The sequence below is a fragment of the Neovison vison genome, chromosome 7, assembly GCF_020171115.1.
Source record: "Neovison vison isolate M4711 chromosome 7, ASM_NN_V1, whole genome shotgun sequence".
Taxonomy (NCBI): domain Eukaryota; kingdom Metazoa; phylum Chordata; class Mammalia; order Carnivora; family Mustelidae; genus Neogale; species Neogale vison.
The window spans coordinates 165509695-165523744 of NC_058097.1; the positions used below are offsets into that span (position 1 = coordinate 165509695).

Sequence of the window (14050 nt, forward strand, 5' to 3'; positions counted from 1 at the left end):
AACATGCCAGGAAATGGTGGCACAGGGACATCATCAACATCTGGCAAGTTTTGTTGTCACCTCATCTGGGGACTTTCTTGCTCATCAACTTTGACTTGTGGCACCCAGCAAACTTTTGCTGCCAAGCAAAATACCAAGGCCACACACTTTCTAACAAGACCTTAACGTCAGCCTTGTGAGGAGGGCCTGTCCTGAATTCATCCTTCCTTTATTTTTTATCCCTTAATAGCCAATCTTCTGCAACTATAGAATAATTCTTTATGTTAAACCCTCCCTCTTCCTATCACTGCTCAGTTTCTGTCTCCTGACTGGCTAATAACGGGGTCTCCAATCTGGGGGGTGGGCCACAGCACGGAGGACGAGACCTCTCATCTCCTCTCTCCGCCTCTTACTCTAACCGGGCTGAGGCCTCTCCAGGTGTTTTGTTGCTATTCCCAGACCTCTCTGTGTCCCCATGTCTTCATTGCCCAGTCACCTGTGTCCTGTCCTCTGCTCTGCCTCTGCACCTTGTCCCTCAGTAGCCTCTCTCCATCAGGCTTTTGGGAAGCCTAATCCCAGGGGTTCTGGCAACGGATGTCTTGGCCTCCCCAACAGCAGTCCCTGTCTCTGATGACATTGTTTCTAAAGATTTTTTTTTTTTTTTTTTACTTAAGAGACAGAGAAAGAGCAGGGGGAATGGCAGAGGGAGAGGGAGAAGCAGACTCCCTGCCAAGCAAGGCCTCTGGGACCATGACCCAACCAAAAGCAGATGCTTAACCAACTGAGCCACCCAGGTGCCCCTCTGATGACATTTTTAACCAGTTCTTTTTGGTCCTACCTGAGGAATGCCTCTCACATTCGTTTCTCTCATCTTTATTCCTACTGTCCTTAAATTCAGATCCCAATAAAAATTCTACTTCCTTGAAGAACCTTCCCAGTAGCCCGGGCAGACACGGGCTCTCACAGAGCTTCATTCATACCTGCGGGCTCGTCTTTACCTCATCCCCTCCATTCCTTTCATGTGTCAGTCCCCCGGATAGATTCCAAGCTTCTTTAACGTAACTCCCAACCGAACAGTAGTTTATAGTTCATAATACACTTCCATCCTATTTTCTTTTTTAAGAAATGTTTTATTTATTTATTTAACAGAGAGAGAGACAGAGACAGAGACAGAGCGATCACAAGCAGGCAGAGAGACAGGCAGAGAGAGAGCTGGGGAAGCAGGACCCTGCTGAGCAGAGAGCCCGATGTAGGGCTCCATCCCCGGACCCTGAGATCATGACCTGAGCTAAAGGCAGAGGCTTTAACCCACTGAGCCACCCAGGCGCCCTCCATCCTATTTCCTACATGACTTTTCTTCTGACAAGTTCCGATGTTCTAGAAAGGAAGCCAGATATGCACATAGACGCTTACAACACACTTTAATAAAGAGCCTCCGCGGAAGCACACGGGAGGCAACCCCAGCTCTGCCAGGCTGGGGGAGGCTGGTGAATACTAATTACACAGAGTAGCCACCATTTTCTTTGTTTGCAGATGCCAAACCATCCTCTATACTGTACGTGCCTTATTTGATGTAAGCCACACAGAGTCTTTGCGGTTAGCTGGAGAAACCCCAGTGGGTAGTTACATAATTAGGACGGTGTCCGGGGTTGCACACAGCATGGGTGCAGAGCCAGGACCACAGGCGGGAGTGTTTGGCACCACCTGCCTTTTCCCGCCTTCTTAAAAGATGCCCTCAACTACCTTCATGGCTTCGCGCGCTCCTTTGTCACACCCTCCTGGCCCATGGTCTTCTCTCATTGCCACCAAAAGGTCAAGCTCTAGTTTGCCACGGTGCCTCATACACTCGATCCATCTGTTCTTCCCATGGCTGCTCCCTTCTTAGCCTGTGTCTCTCATGGGAACTCTCTTGAGAGTCCTTCTCTGACTGCTCTGAGTCACCTACTGTAGCTATACTCTCCTTCCTATTATTAATATGTAGTGATTTTTTTCATTTCTTTCTTTATGTTCTTCTGTTACTGTTTTTTGTTTTGATGGCTTTCTTGGCCCAGCATCCATCCTAGGTTGTAACAATTTCTGTCTTATTTAGCTGTAAGTATCTGCCACTAAGCAAAGTATCTGGTGCATAACAGAACCTCCACACGGAATGAATGGACAAATGGTTGAAATAATATACTTTTTAACTAATTAGCCAAAAGGAGGGGATGAGGTCAAGCTCACTGATGACGGGTTAACCTGAAAAGAAGCAAGGAGGTACTCCTGAGAAAAGGAGGAAGGTAAACAGAGGGCAGTGAGGAGACACAGAACATTTTGGGGGGGGTGAGGATTCTGAGGGAATGCAGTTGTAGCTGCTATTATTGTACATTATTGTCCCCAGGACCCATCACAAAGGGCAAAAAGCATGTGTACTGGAGTGCCTGGTGGCTCAGTGGGTTAAGCCTCTGTCTTCAGCTTAGGTCATGATCTCAGGATCCTGGGATCAAGCCCTGCATTGGGCTCTCTGCTCAACAAGGAGCCTGCTTCCCCTGCTCTGTCTGCTGCTCTGTCTTCTTGTGATCCTTCTCTGTCAAATAAGTGAATAAAAATCTTTTTAAAAAGACTCCATTAAAAAAAAAAAAAGCCTGTCTATCTTGTTGTATATCCTCCTCGTTACCCAGAGTACCTACCAGAGCTCCTGGCACATGGTAGATGTTCAATAAACACTTACTGAATGAATGAATGAAGCAGGAGGAAAAGTATTCTGCAGAGGATGACAGGCCCGGGAGCAGTGTTTGGGATATGTGGAGGGTATTTGGTATTTGATACAGGTTTTGGTCTGCAGAATGTGGTAATGTTAAAGATCAGTATCCAAATCTATACCAAAATCTCCACTAAAGTTCCATCTAAACTGACATAATCTCACTTTATCATAGAAAAAGTTCTTTCCTCTAGCAATGCTTTGCAAGCTTTCTCATTAAAAATGAGAACTGTGACTCCCAGTCATGGCTTTTTAATGTGTCCACTTGGCTGGGCTGAACTATACCCTCACACTTCTCCGTGAGGCCAGCTGGATGGCCCGTAGGAGATACTCCCTGCCCAGGGTTAAAGGATGAAGGGGAGCCAGAGCCACTTTGCTGTATACACACGTCTTCCTTCGGTTATTCAAACACTAATTTACATGCTGCTGTATTTTGCAGACATGGTTGAAGTGTTTAATAAATTATCTTTAATCAAATGGGTGATTATCCTAGGTGGAACTTGTTTCTTCAGTCAGAAGGCCTTTAGAAAAAGGCTTAACTCTTCCTTGACCTACTCTCCAAATAGGCACTGGGCCTACAAATGCTCTCCTTTCCCTTGGATCTCGCCATCCTGCCTGCCTCTCCTGACTGTTTGGCCAGCCCCTACAACTGGAGCAAGCCAGCTCCTTGTAATAAGGCCATTAATATATACATCTATGGCCTATTGGTTCCACTTCTCTGGTCAAACTCTGATTCAGAATTTGTCACTATAAGTTATTTTAGAGAACAGGATCATAGAGATAGGTCTAGATTTAGATCTCTCACAAGGAATTGGCTTATGCAATGGCAGGGGCTGGCTAAGGAGGCCCAAAGTCTACAGCGAAGACCTGTTTTTCGTGCAACCAAGCAGGGAGGATCACAAGCAGGCTGGAACTCCACAGGTGTGAGCTCAAGCTCTTGTCTACAGGTGGAATATTCTCTCCCTTGGGTGGTTCCTCTCTTTGGATCTAGTCTTTTAGACCACCAGAACTTCAAGTCACAAGGACAGAAAACAAAAAATTTTGCTAGTAGATCAGTAGGGGTAATAGTGAGAGAAGCCACTAAAATGATACTTCCTTGCCTTCATTCCTGGACTCATGAAATGTGGCTATGGGAGAAACAGTACCATATATTGGAAACTGATTTAAAGCACATACCATAATGGGGCGCCTGGGTGGCTCAGTTGGTTGGGCGACTGCCTTCGGCTCAGGTCATGATCCCGGAGACCGGGGATCGAGTCCCGCATCAGGCTCCCAGCTCCGTGGGGAGTCTGCTTCTCCCTCTGACCTTCTTCCCTCTCATGCTCTCTCTCTCAAATAAAATAAATAAAAAATCTTAAAGCACATACCATAAGGGTGGCGGGGGAGGGGAGGCATTGCCTCATCCCTTGCATGGATTATGATAATTGTGTTGCTCTCTAGCTAGAACTGCGATTGAGTTTTCAAAACATTATTCCACCACTCTACCCAGCTGCCTACTTCAGGATAATAGGGAACATGGTTAAACCAGTGAATTCCAGGAGCATAGTCCCACTGCCACGTTTTATTTGTTGCAGACGAGTTCTTTAACCAGAGTAATACTGTATAAAACAAATACCATGGTAGTGCATAAGGCATTCAGTAAGTCCACAGACTTTGGAAGAAGCACTGGATGCAAGGAAGACCAATCTATACTCATTGTGTCTATTCCATTAAGAAAAAGCATTGTCCCTTCCATGACCAAAGTAGCAGCATTATCCAAAATATGCAAGAAATAGATGCAACTCAAGTATTTATCAATTAATGAGTATTTAAACAAAATGTATATTCATACAACAGAATGGTATTCAGCCATAATAGGAATGAAGTACTAATACATGCTACGTGAATGAACCTTGAAAACATTAGGCTAAATAAGAGAAGCCAAACATAAGAGGTTATATATGATTTTATTTGTATGAAATTTCCAGAAACGACAAATCCAGAGAAGAAAGATTAGTGGTTGCTATGGCCTGGAAGGAGGGGGAGTAGGGAGTGACTGCTAGAGTATGAAGTTTCCTTTTGGCATGATGGAAATATTCTGGAATTACACGAAGGTGAAGAATGCACAATACTATGAATATACTAGAAACCTCTGAACTGAACACTCAGAGAGGGTGAATTTTATGGTATGTGAATTACATCTCAACTAAAAAACTGTATGGGGAAAAAAATGTAAATAACAGACTAGGGCCTGGGGTGGGGGGAGTGGGGGAAGGAGAGAACATTCATCAAATAATACGAATGATTTAATATGACCATAAAATGGAATACTATGCAGTCATTTCAGGTAATACCCATTTTACCCAGGGGAGTTTTTAAAAAATTCTGTTTAGTATTATCTTGATAAGACAACAAAAGAATTTGTTGTTTATCTTATGCATAGGGAATTTTGTAAAAAATATTACCATCTCCATATGAAAAAAGAAAAGCACAACTCTTGCTATGTTTAGTGTGAAATATTAACTATGTTTTGGCTAAAAAATAAAAACCAGGATTATTGGGATTAGCCAGGAGAGTATTTTAATAATAATACTAGTCATAATGGCTAATATTTACTGAGCTCATATGGGGCAGATTATTTTTCAGATGAGGAGACCAAGGGGCAAAGAGACTGAGTAACCTGCTCAAGATCACAGAGCTAATGCGTGGTGAAGCCAGGATTTGAACACAGGAAGTCTGGCTTGAGGCTCCTCCCTTAACCTACACCACTACTTCCTTGGACAGTATTAATAAATAATAATAATAACTCCCAGTTCTCTGATAGGGACTTACAGTTAATAGAACAGCTTGGAATCTGCTTGGCATTTGGGCTACCATCTGAACGGGCCCTGGGCCCTCTGGATCTCTCACTATTGGATAAATACAGACGTGCCATGCTCCCCTGTACCCCAGTTTATAGTTGGAGGGCTGCCTGGACATTAGACAGGGAGGAGCCTCCAGTACTTTCTATAGCAAGCTATGAGCTGAGCTGCATCCACAGGTAGGGAGATAGGTCAGGGGGCTTAGTTCTGGGGAACTGAGGGCATCAGGGTAGGAGGAAGGATAGAAGTGGGTCATGTCAGGGGAGAAACAATCTATCTACTTTTTCTTACCTAATGGACCCATTAACTTGAATAGTGGATTAAGTCTAAGTGATAAAGCCTCAAATAGAAAAATCTTCCCACCTCCTGCCTTCCTCACTCCCACCACCTCCCCTAAGTTCTCAGGTACTTTACTGGGAAACAACCCCATGGAGCAGACATGAGAGACAGGGTTGTAGATCAGGGGAGGAGCATGGCCAAGAGAAGGATGTATTATAGGGCAGGCCACAAGTAAGAGCCTTAGAGCTGGAGCTCAATCCCACTGGGACATCCTGAAGATGCAGTACCAGATGCCTGAGCCCTATCCACCAGGATTCAAAAAAGAAAAGCACCTATCAACTGGCTTCCATTTCTACTGGTCAAATGTGAACCCTAGAATATTAGGGTTCCTGCACTTAGTGGTTGTGCACATGTGAGTACCGAGGGTTTCCCTAGTGTAGGAAACAGAAGCCCTATGGAACAGACCCAAAGCAAAGTGCTGCCCAGCTGCTCCTGCAGGAAAAGAACCCAAGCCCATGTGGGATTGTCAGAGAAGGGGCTGCAGGAAGACGAGGTGGCCACAGGATCTGAGGTAGCGCATAAGCCAGACCTGATATACCACAACCCTGTGCTTTTCTAAAGCTCATGGAAAAGCACAGGGATGTAGAGTAAATTCACTCTGGAAGGAAGCCACTAATGGGATGCTCAGTTGAAGATAAGAGAGAAGAGAGGAAAAGGCACTGGTTAGCCAAGGGGAGGGGGAGGGAAGCAGGAAGGGCAGAGAAATGTAAACTAATGGACTTGTGAAATGGGGAGCCATGAACCTAGTGGTGCCACACAGACAGAGTCCACCCCAGGGGGACAGGATCTGGAGCACAGTGCTCTTTGAGAGACTGGGAAAGCTATGGGGGTTGGGGACATTCTTAGCAACAAGACTGGATCTCCAGCACACCATGTAATATTTTGCTTAAGACAACTTGCTTTTGTTTTCTTATAACAGAAGTTTTTTACAAGTTGGGGTAGAATCAGGGTGATGTGATCACCGCTTCAGTTAGGGAATCTGAGGAACATATGAGCCACAATGTCCCCAGTGGGGGGTAAGTTTCAAGGGCAATAAGAAGCAAGTTTTTGTTAGCTAGGGGCTGCCTCCAAACATCAAGATGAACTCTGGTCAGCCTGACCGGCACAGCCTTGGCTCCTTCTCTCCAGTCCCCTAGGTCATAAGGGCCATTCCAGCTGGCACCCACCAGCACAGAGGAGGGGGACCAGAGAGCCTGAGCTTGAGTCTGACATGGCCAGTTTCCAGGCACACTTCACAGAAGGCTCTTTCTCCATAATTATTTAAGCTGAAATAAACTGAGAACAGAACAGGCTGTGAAACCGGCTCTACTTCCCTTCCTTCAATTAGACTAAAGCTAACTTGCTGTAAAAGAGATTCAGAAGCTTAAGGAATGCAAAGATTTATGTTCCGCTTAACGTGGCAAGTAATCCACCTGCCGGTGCCTTGGCTCCTTCCAAATTGCTGCTTTACCAGATTTTAGCCTGAGCCTTGCTACCCAAAGGGCAATCCAAGGAAGCATGGCCTGGTAATCTGCTGGAAACGTATAATCTCAGACTCCACCTTAGATCTACTGTGGCAGCCAGAGCCAGTTACTTAATATGGGGTTCCCAAAGCAAAAGAAGAATGTGGGGAACCTTATTCAGAAATCAATTAAAATTCCAAGATGGTGGGGACGCCTGGGTGGCTCAATCAGGTCATCACCTGCCTCTGTCTCAGGTCATGATCCAAGTCCTGGGATCGAGTCCTGTATCAGCTCCTTGCTCAGCTGGGAGCTTGCTTCTCCCTCTCCCTCTGGTGCTCCCCCTGCTTGTGCACACGTGCTCTCTCATTCTCTCTTCTCTCGGTCTCTCTGAAAAAGAAATAAAATCTAAAAAAAAAAAATACTTAAAAAAAAAAACGCAAAACACTGACACAAAGTCACTAAACCCAGGTTTTACCTACTGATAACAGGTATAAATATTGCCCACATTACTAGAGGGAAATCAATTTGAATATTCACTATGATTCAGATTGCCCATCTAGAAAAATGTATTACTTGGGCAAGATGGGAAAACCACAATCTGGGAAAACATTCTCTGTATTTAGACCACAGTGGTGCCAGTCAGTATTTTTCTGAGCCCTCTGGAAAGAATTACCATGAAGGATTTTTTTCCGGGCTGCTTCTGTGATCTGCATTTGATCCAGAAGGCCAGGGCTGCCTGGAAACTCCAGACACCACACAGCAGCTGTGTCGCAACTCTGCAGTGTTGTTCAGGAAGTTTAGTGGAATGCAGAGCCTTCTAAACGAAGGGGTAGGAAAAGCTCTGACCCTACTCTAAAGTTTCTGTTTCCGGGCACAAGGAGAGATGTCAGCCCCTTGTTTGGCCACAGAATGGTTAAGATGATGAAGTCTGTGTTATGCTTATTTTATCACAATGTAAGGTAACCCACACTTGTCATTCAGAGGTTAATTAAGCAGGGGCCCAACCAGAGGTTCACATGCAGAGCGTATCCAGAAGCAGAGAGCCCAGGATGAGAGATTAACTCTGGAACCGAGAAACTGAACTTGGAAACAAGTCACCAACAGGCCTAAACGACAAGCTCAAGGATTTGGGCTTTATTTGGAAAGCAGAGGGGAGCCACCAAAAGTTACAAATGGGGAAGAGGCCTGATTAAGGCTGTGTCTCAAGAGGACAAGAAATCTGGCGGTGGATCTCTCATTAACCTCCCGTGAGACCGAAACAGGGGTTTCTAGAGAATTCAAGATCACTCTTCAGCTAAATCTAGGAACAATGTAGGAGTAGGAGGATTAAATCAGACCCTTGATCTGCAGATCCCAGGCCTGGGGCAGGATCCCCGACATCAGTATTTTTCACTAGCTCCTGCGGTGACTCTAATGTGTAGCAAGTTTGTGAGTCACCTGACTTGGGGGATACAGAGGTGCTTCTATTTTAAGGAGCTGCCACTGAGTGGTAGCGGAGGGGAAGGTAGAGTCTGGAAGTGAAGAAAGAAAGGTCATTAAAACTGCTCCAACTGTCCAGGCAGGCAAGAAGGAATGCGAACATGGACCAGCGGCAAGAGCAAGTGGGGGAGAAAACTGACCAATGGAAAAACACCACCAACACAGAACGGAGAGCATTTCCCTAGGGATGGCGCGTTAAGAGTTGAGGAGGGGGAGAGGCAAGGACAGCCACAAGGTTCCGAGCCTTGGGCAGGACAGGAACAAATTTAACACATGCAAAGACATTCTTTTTTTTTTTTTTTAAAGATTTTATTTATTTATTTGAGAGAGAGACAGTGAGCGAGAGCATGAACGAGGAGAAGGTCAGAGAGAGAAGCAGGCTCCCCGTGGAGCTGGGAACCCGATGCGGGACTTGATCCCGGGACTTCAGGATCATGACCTGAGCCGAAGGCAGTCGTCCAACCAACTGAGCCACCCAGGCGTCCCTGCAAAGACATTCTTAACTTCAACTTTGGTCCTCCCACTCTCTCGGAGTCATACAAACCAGCTTACTCGTGTCTGATCACTACTGGGCACAAGGATATTCCAGCCCTTGCACACCACAGCTAACACGTGTTCCCCGCGTACTGTCACACGCTCTACTACCCTGCACTTCAGTCTCATGTGTCACGGAGAGATGGCTCTCCCTGCACTCTCTGCGCTGAGCACCTGCTCCATGCTGCACTTTCATCACATCATGACTTCCGTCACTTCTCAAACCATCCTGAGTGCTACTACTGTCCCCATCGTAGAGATGAGAAAACTGACACTGACAGAAACAAAGTAACTTCTCCAAGGTCATTTAGGAGGAGACAGAACAACATTCAAAGCTAGACAGCCTGCCTCTGCACCCAAGCTCTTAGCCACTATGCTACCCTGTAGCCCTGTTGAAAGGCCACCCTTCGTCACTCTCTAGAATTTTTAGGCCAGTGAAAGATACAAGTTGTATTGGGAAATACTGCCTAATATCCACTTGACTGTTGAAACTTTATTGCTTAACTGAAGGGGCTTTTTTGCTGTTGCTTGGTTTACTTCGGAAAATAAATTCAGAGGATGTGATTTTTAAAAAAAATTATTATTTATTATTATTTTTTTTTTAATGTCAGAAATTTCTCTGTACCCTCTTGGCAAATGAGGACTGCTGTATGATCCCTTAGAGCAATCTGTCAGGAAATGATTGCACCATCAGGCCAGTTCAAGCCATCTCCTTCTGAGATTTCTTCTGGGTCCTCTTTTGGACAGTCATCATGTGATGACAGAAGCCGATGGCCAGTGAAGGGAGGCATCTTGCCCTTTACCTCAGTACAGACGAACATTTGACATAGTCCGATCCAGACAAAACCCAGCTGATTCTAGTGGGAAGGTAAGATATTGTGACTGACAGAAATATGTACTTGGCCTTCCTCCCATTTCTGGCATACAGCTCCTAAAAACCCTTGGAATTTCCTAAGAGATGAGCTCCACAGAGGTGTCTTATAGTACTAATGAGGTGACATTTGGACTGCTCCTAAGGATGGGGGCTGGTTGCCAGTAGAGCCAAGCACGTGATTTAGAGAACTGGAACCTTCAGTCCCACCCTCTAAACCACTACCACATCCTGACCTCAGGAGGGAGAGGGACTGGACATTGAGTTCGATGGCCAGTAACCAGTGATTTAATCAACCACGCCCTTGTAATGAAGGCATAAAAAACCCCAAGAACTTGATTCAGAGAATTTCTGGACTGGTGACCATGTCATATTCAGAGAAGGTGGAGCTTGGAGCAGGCACGGAAGCTCCTCACACTTTTCCCCAAATTTTGCCCTATGCATCTACTCTATCTGGCTGTTCCTGAGTTGTCCTTATATAATAAACTGGCAATCTAGTAAACAAACTATTTCTCTGAGTTCTGGGAGCTGCTCTAGCAATTTAATCAAATCATCAAACCCAAGGAAGGGATCATGAGGACCTCTGATTTATAGCCAGTTGGTCAGAAGTACAGGTAACAACCTGGACATACAATTAGTGGGCAAAGCGGAGGGCGGGGGTGGGGAGGTGGGGGGATGGGGTGACTGGGTGATGGACATTAAGGGGGGCACGTGATGTAATGAGTATTGGGTGTTCATAAGACTGATGAGTCACTGATCTCTACCTCTGAATAACACATTACATGTTAATTAACTGAATTTAAATTTAACAAAATAAAATGGAGGGCACTCTTAGGACTGAGCCCTGTACCTGTGGGATCTGATGCTACCTCTGGGTCAGCAGTGTCAGAAATGGGTTGAACTGTAGCCACCCAACTGGTGTCAGAGAACTGCTTGGTAAGAGGAAACCACACACAAACACACCCACCCACCCACCCTACCTCCACTTTTGAGCAGAATCGTTAGGTTTTTTTATGCTTCCCAAAACTCTATGAAACTCTGTGAGCCACCTTTCCCTGATAATCTCTTCAACCCATCTGGTTACATAGTATCCGAATATCAGATGGAAGTCTGACAGCCATTTCTCTCTGGAGCTCTCAGTGTTATGACTGAATCATTCAACATATCCAACTTTTCTTACTCCACATTGAGGTTACCCACACCTTCCTGCAAATTGCTCACAATAAACCTTGTATCTATTCAAATAAAAATAGATTTTACATTTATTATTAACATTAATGTGCTACAAAGGTACAGGAGCCTGAGGAAGGCATTCTAGTACATGGCTTAAATGACACAAGCGCCTACTACTGTCTTTGTTAGTACTTCGCTTTTCTTTATTATGGCTTTTAAAAAATAATTTTTAAAAGTGCATGATTCCTTTGGGCCACCGTTTAGTAAAGATTAGAGATAAAACATTTCCAGTAATAAATTAGTCATTTGTATATAGGTTCAGATTAGAAAACATCAAATACCGGGAAAAATATATTTTAAATTAGCTCAATTTAAGTATGGGGTCATTTAATGTAAATATCTAACTTGAATGCTCAATGTTTCACTTCTTTGATGTGCTAATTCCATTCTGCCAAGTCTTATTTCAGTAATTTCTCAACTATTCCAGCTAAGATGTAAAAAGAATTCAACTCCTGCCAGTTACTTTATCCGTCTTCATGGAACTGGGAGGAGAAACTTCTGCTCCCTCCATGACAGTCACAACAGGAAACGAATTATCCCAATCCACCAGCAAGGAGAAGGTACTACTGTTGTTCAGAATAAGGCTGGCATGGCTGGGAACTTTCATATTCTGATTCCAGGGCACTTCATTTCGCCAGACAAGGACTGATTCCTTTCAAAGTTCAATCCTGGTTGAGAAACACTGAGGGCACAGATGGAGCCACAAATGCAGAAGTGAGGGACACTGACAAAAGTACACCCCGGAAGGTGGCAGGTTTTCAGGCGGTACCTTTCCTTCAACAGCAAACGCACTCAGGACGTTTGGGAGCATGATTCAGTTTTTCTCACAACGTTGTGACATGTGCTCAATCTTCTTCCACTAGGCCTGCTGAGACCAGAGAAACCGATCACATTTTTCAAGCATGCTTTGTATCAAGGCTCTGAAATCCCAAAGAAAAGAAACAAGCATATTTAGTTTTTGTTGTCCTTTCTTTACAAGACACTTTTTTAAACACACAGAAAATTAAAGGATTCAAAGAGTTGACTGATCTGTGCATCAAAAGACACGATCAACAGAGTGAAAGGCATTCTGTCCTACAGGAGAAAATATCTGTACATCATGTATCTGGTAAAGGGTTAATATCCAGAATATAAAAAAAATTCAAAAAAGAAAAACAATACAATTAAAAAATAGGAAAAAGGACATGAACAGAGGTCTCCAAAGGTAATATACAAACAGCCAACAAGTGTATGAAAAGATGCACAGCACCATTAATCATTAGGGAAATGCAGATAAAGGCCACAGTATCCTCTCACGTCACCCCCATTAGGATGGGTACTGCAAAAAGAAAGTAACTAGTGTTACTGAGAATATGGAGAAAATGGAACCCTTCTGCACTACTGGCGGGGATGTAAAATGGTAACCCCTATAGAAAACAGTATGACAGTTCCTCAAAAAATTAAAAATAGAATTCCATATAATCTAGCAATTTCACTTCTGGGTACACACCCAAAATAATTGGAAGCGGGCTCTCAGAAAGACATTTGTACGTCTGTGTTCACAGCAGTTTTACTCATAAGAGCCATAAGGGGAAGCATCCCACGTTGAATGGATCCACAAAATGCGGTACGTCCACACAATGGACTACTTCCTATTCAACCCTAAAAAGGAAGGAAATCCTGGCACATGCTCTAATATCAACGAACCTTGAAAACACTATGGTAAATGAAATAAGCCAGTCATTAAAAAGGCAAGCACCGGGGCGCCTGGGTGGCTCATGATCTCAGGGTCCTGAGATCGAGCCTCGCATCGGGCTCTCTGCTCAGTGGATAGCCTGCTTCCCTTCCTCTCTCTGCCTGCCTCTCTGCCTACTTGTGATCTCTCTCTGTCAAATAAATAAATAAAATCTTCAGAAGAAAAAAAAAAAAAAAGGCAAGCACCATATGAATTCACTGATATAAGATACTTATAATACAATAGTCCTCCTCCCTTACCCACAGTTTTGTTTTCTATGGTTTCAGATACCCACAGTCAACCATGGTCCAAAAGCAAACAATCCTCCTTCTGACATCCCATCAGAAGGTCAAGAGTAGCCGAATACTACGTCACGATGCCTAAGTCACTCCCCTTAGTCCATCTCATCACGTGGGCATTTTATCAACTCCCATTATCACAGGAAGAGGGGTGAGTACGGTACAATAAGATATTTTGAGAGACAAAGAGAGAGAGCAAGAAATGGAGAGGGGGAGAGAGAGAGAGAGAGAGAAAAAGACCACATTCATATATATAGCCTTTATTCCAGTATGCTGTTGTAACTGTTCATTTTATCAGTTATTATTAATCTCTCACTAACTTAAAAATTAAACTTTATCACAGGTATGCCTATATAGGAAACAACCCAGTACATATAGAGGTTCGATATATCCATGGTTTTAGGTATCCACTGGTCGTCTTGGGGAATACCTCCCTTGGATAAGTCAAAATTACAGAGACAAAAGTATACTGGTGGTTGCCAGAAGCTGCACAGAGGCTGTTTATGAGGAGTTGTTTAATAGGTAAAGTTTAAGTTTGCAAGATGATATGGATATACTTAACACTACTGAATCAGACACTTTA

General features: G+C 44.2%; 1 protein-coding gene across 2 annotated transcripts in view; it reads right to left on the reverse strand.

Moving 5' to 3' along the window:
- Positions 1–11575: 11575 nt before the first annotated feature.
- The window catches only part of HPS5 (HPS5 biogenesis of lysosomal organelles complex 2 subunit 2), a 48038-nt gene continuing 45563 nt past the window's right edge, over positions 11576–14050 (reverse strand). For both annotated transcript variants that reach the window (XM_044258922.1, XM_044258923.1), the window contains exon 23: positions 11576–12374. In XM_044258922.1, coding sequence (XP_044114857.1) covers positions 12314–12374 — 61 coding nt within the window. In that variant the 3' untranslated portion in view covers positions 11576–12313. The remainder of the gene's footprint in view (positions 12375–14050) is intronic.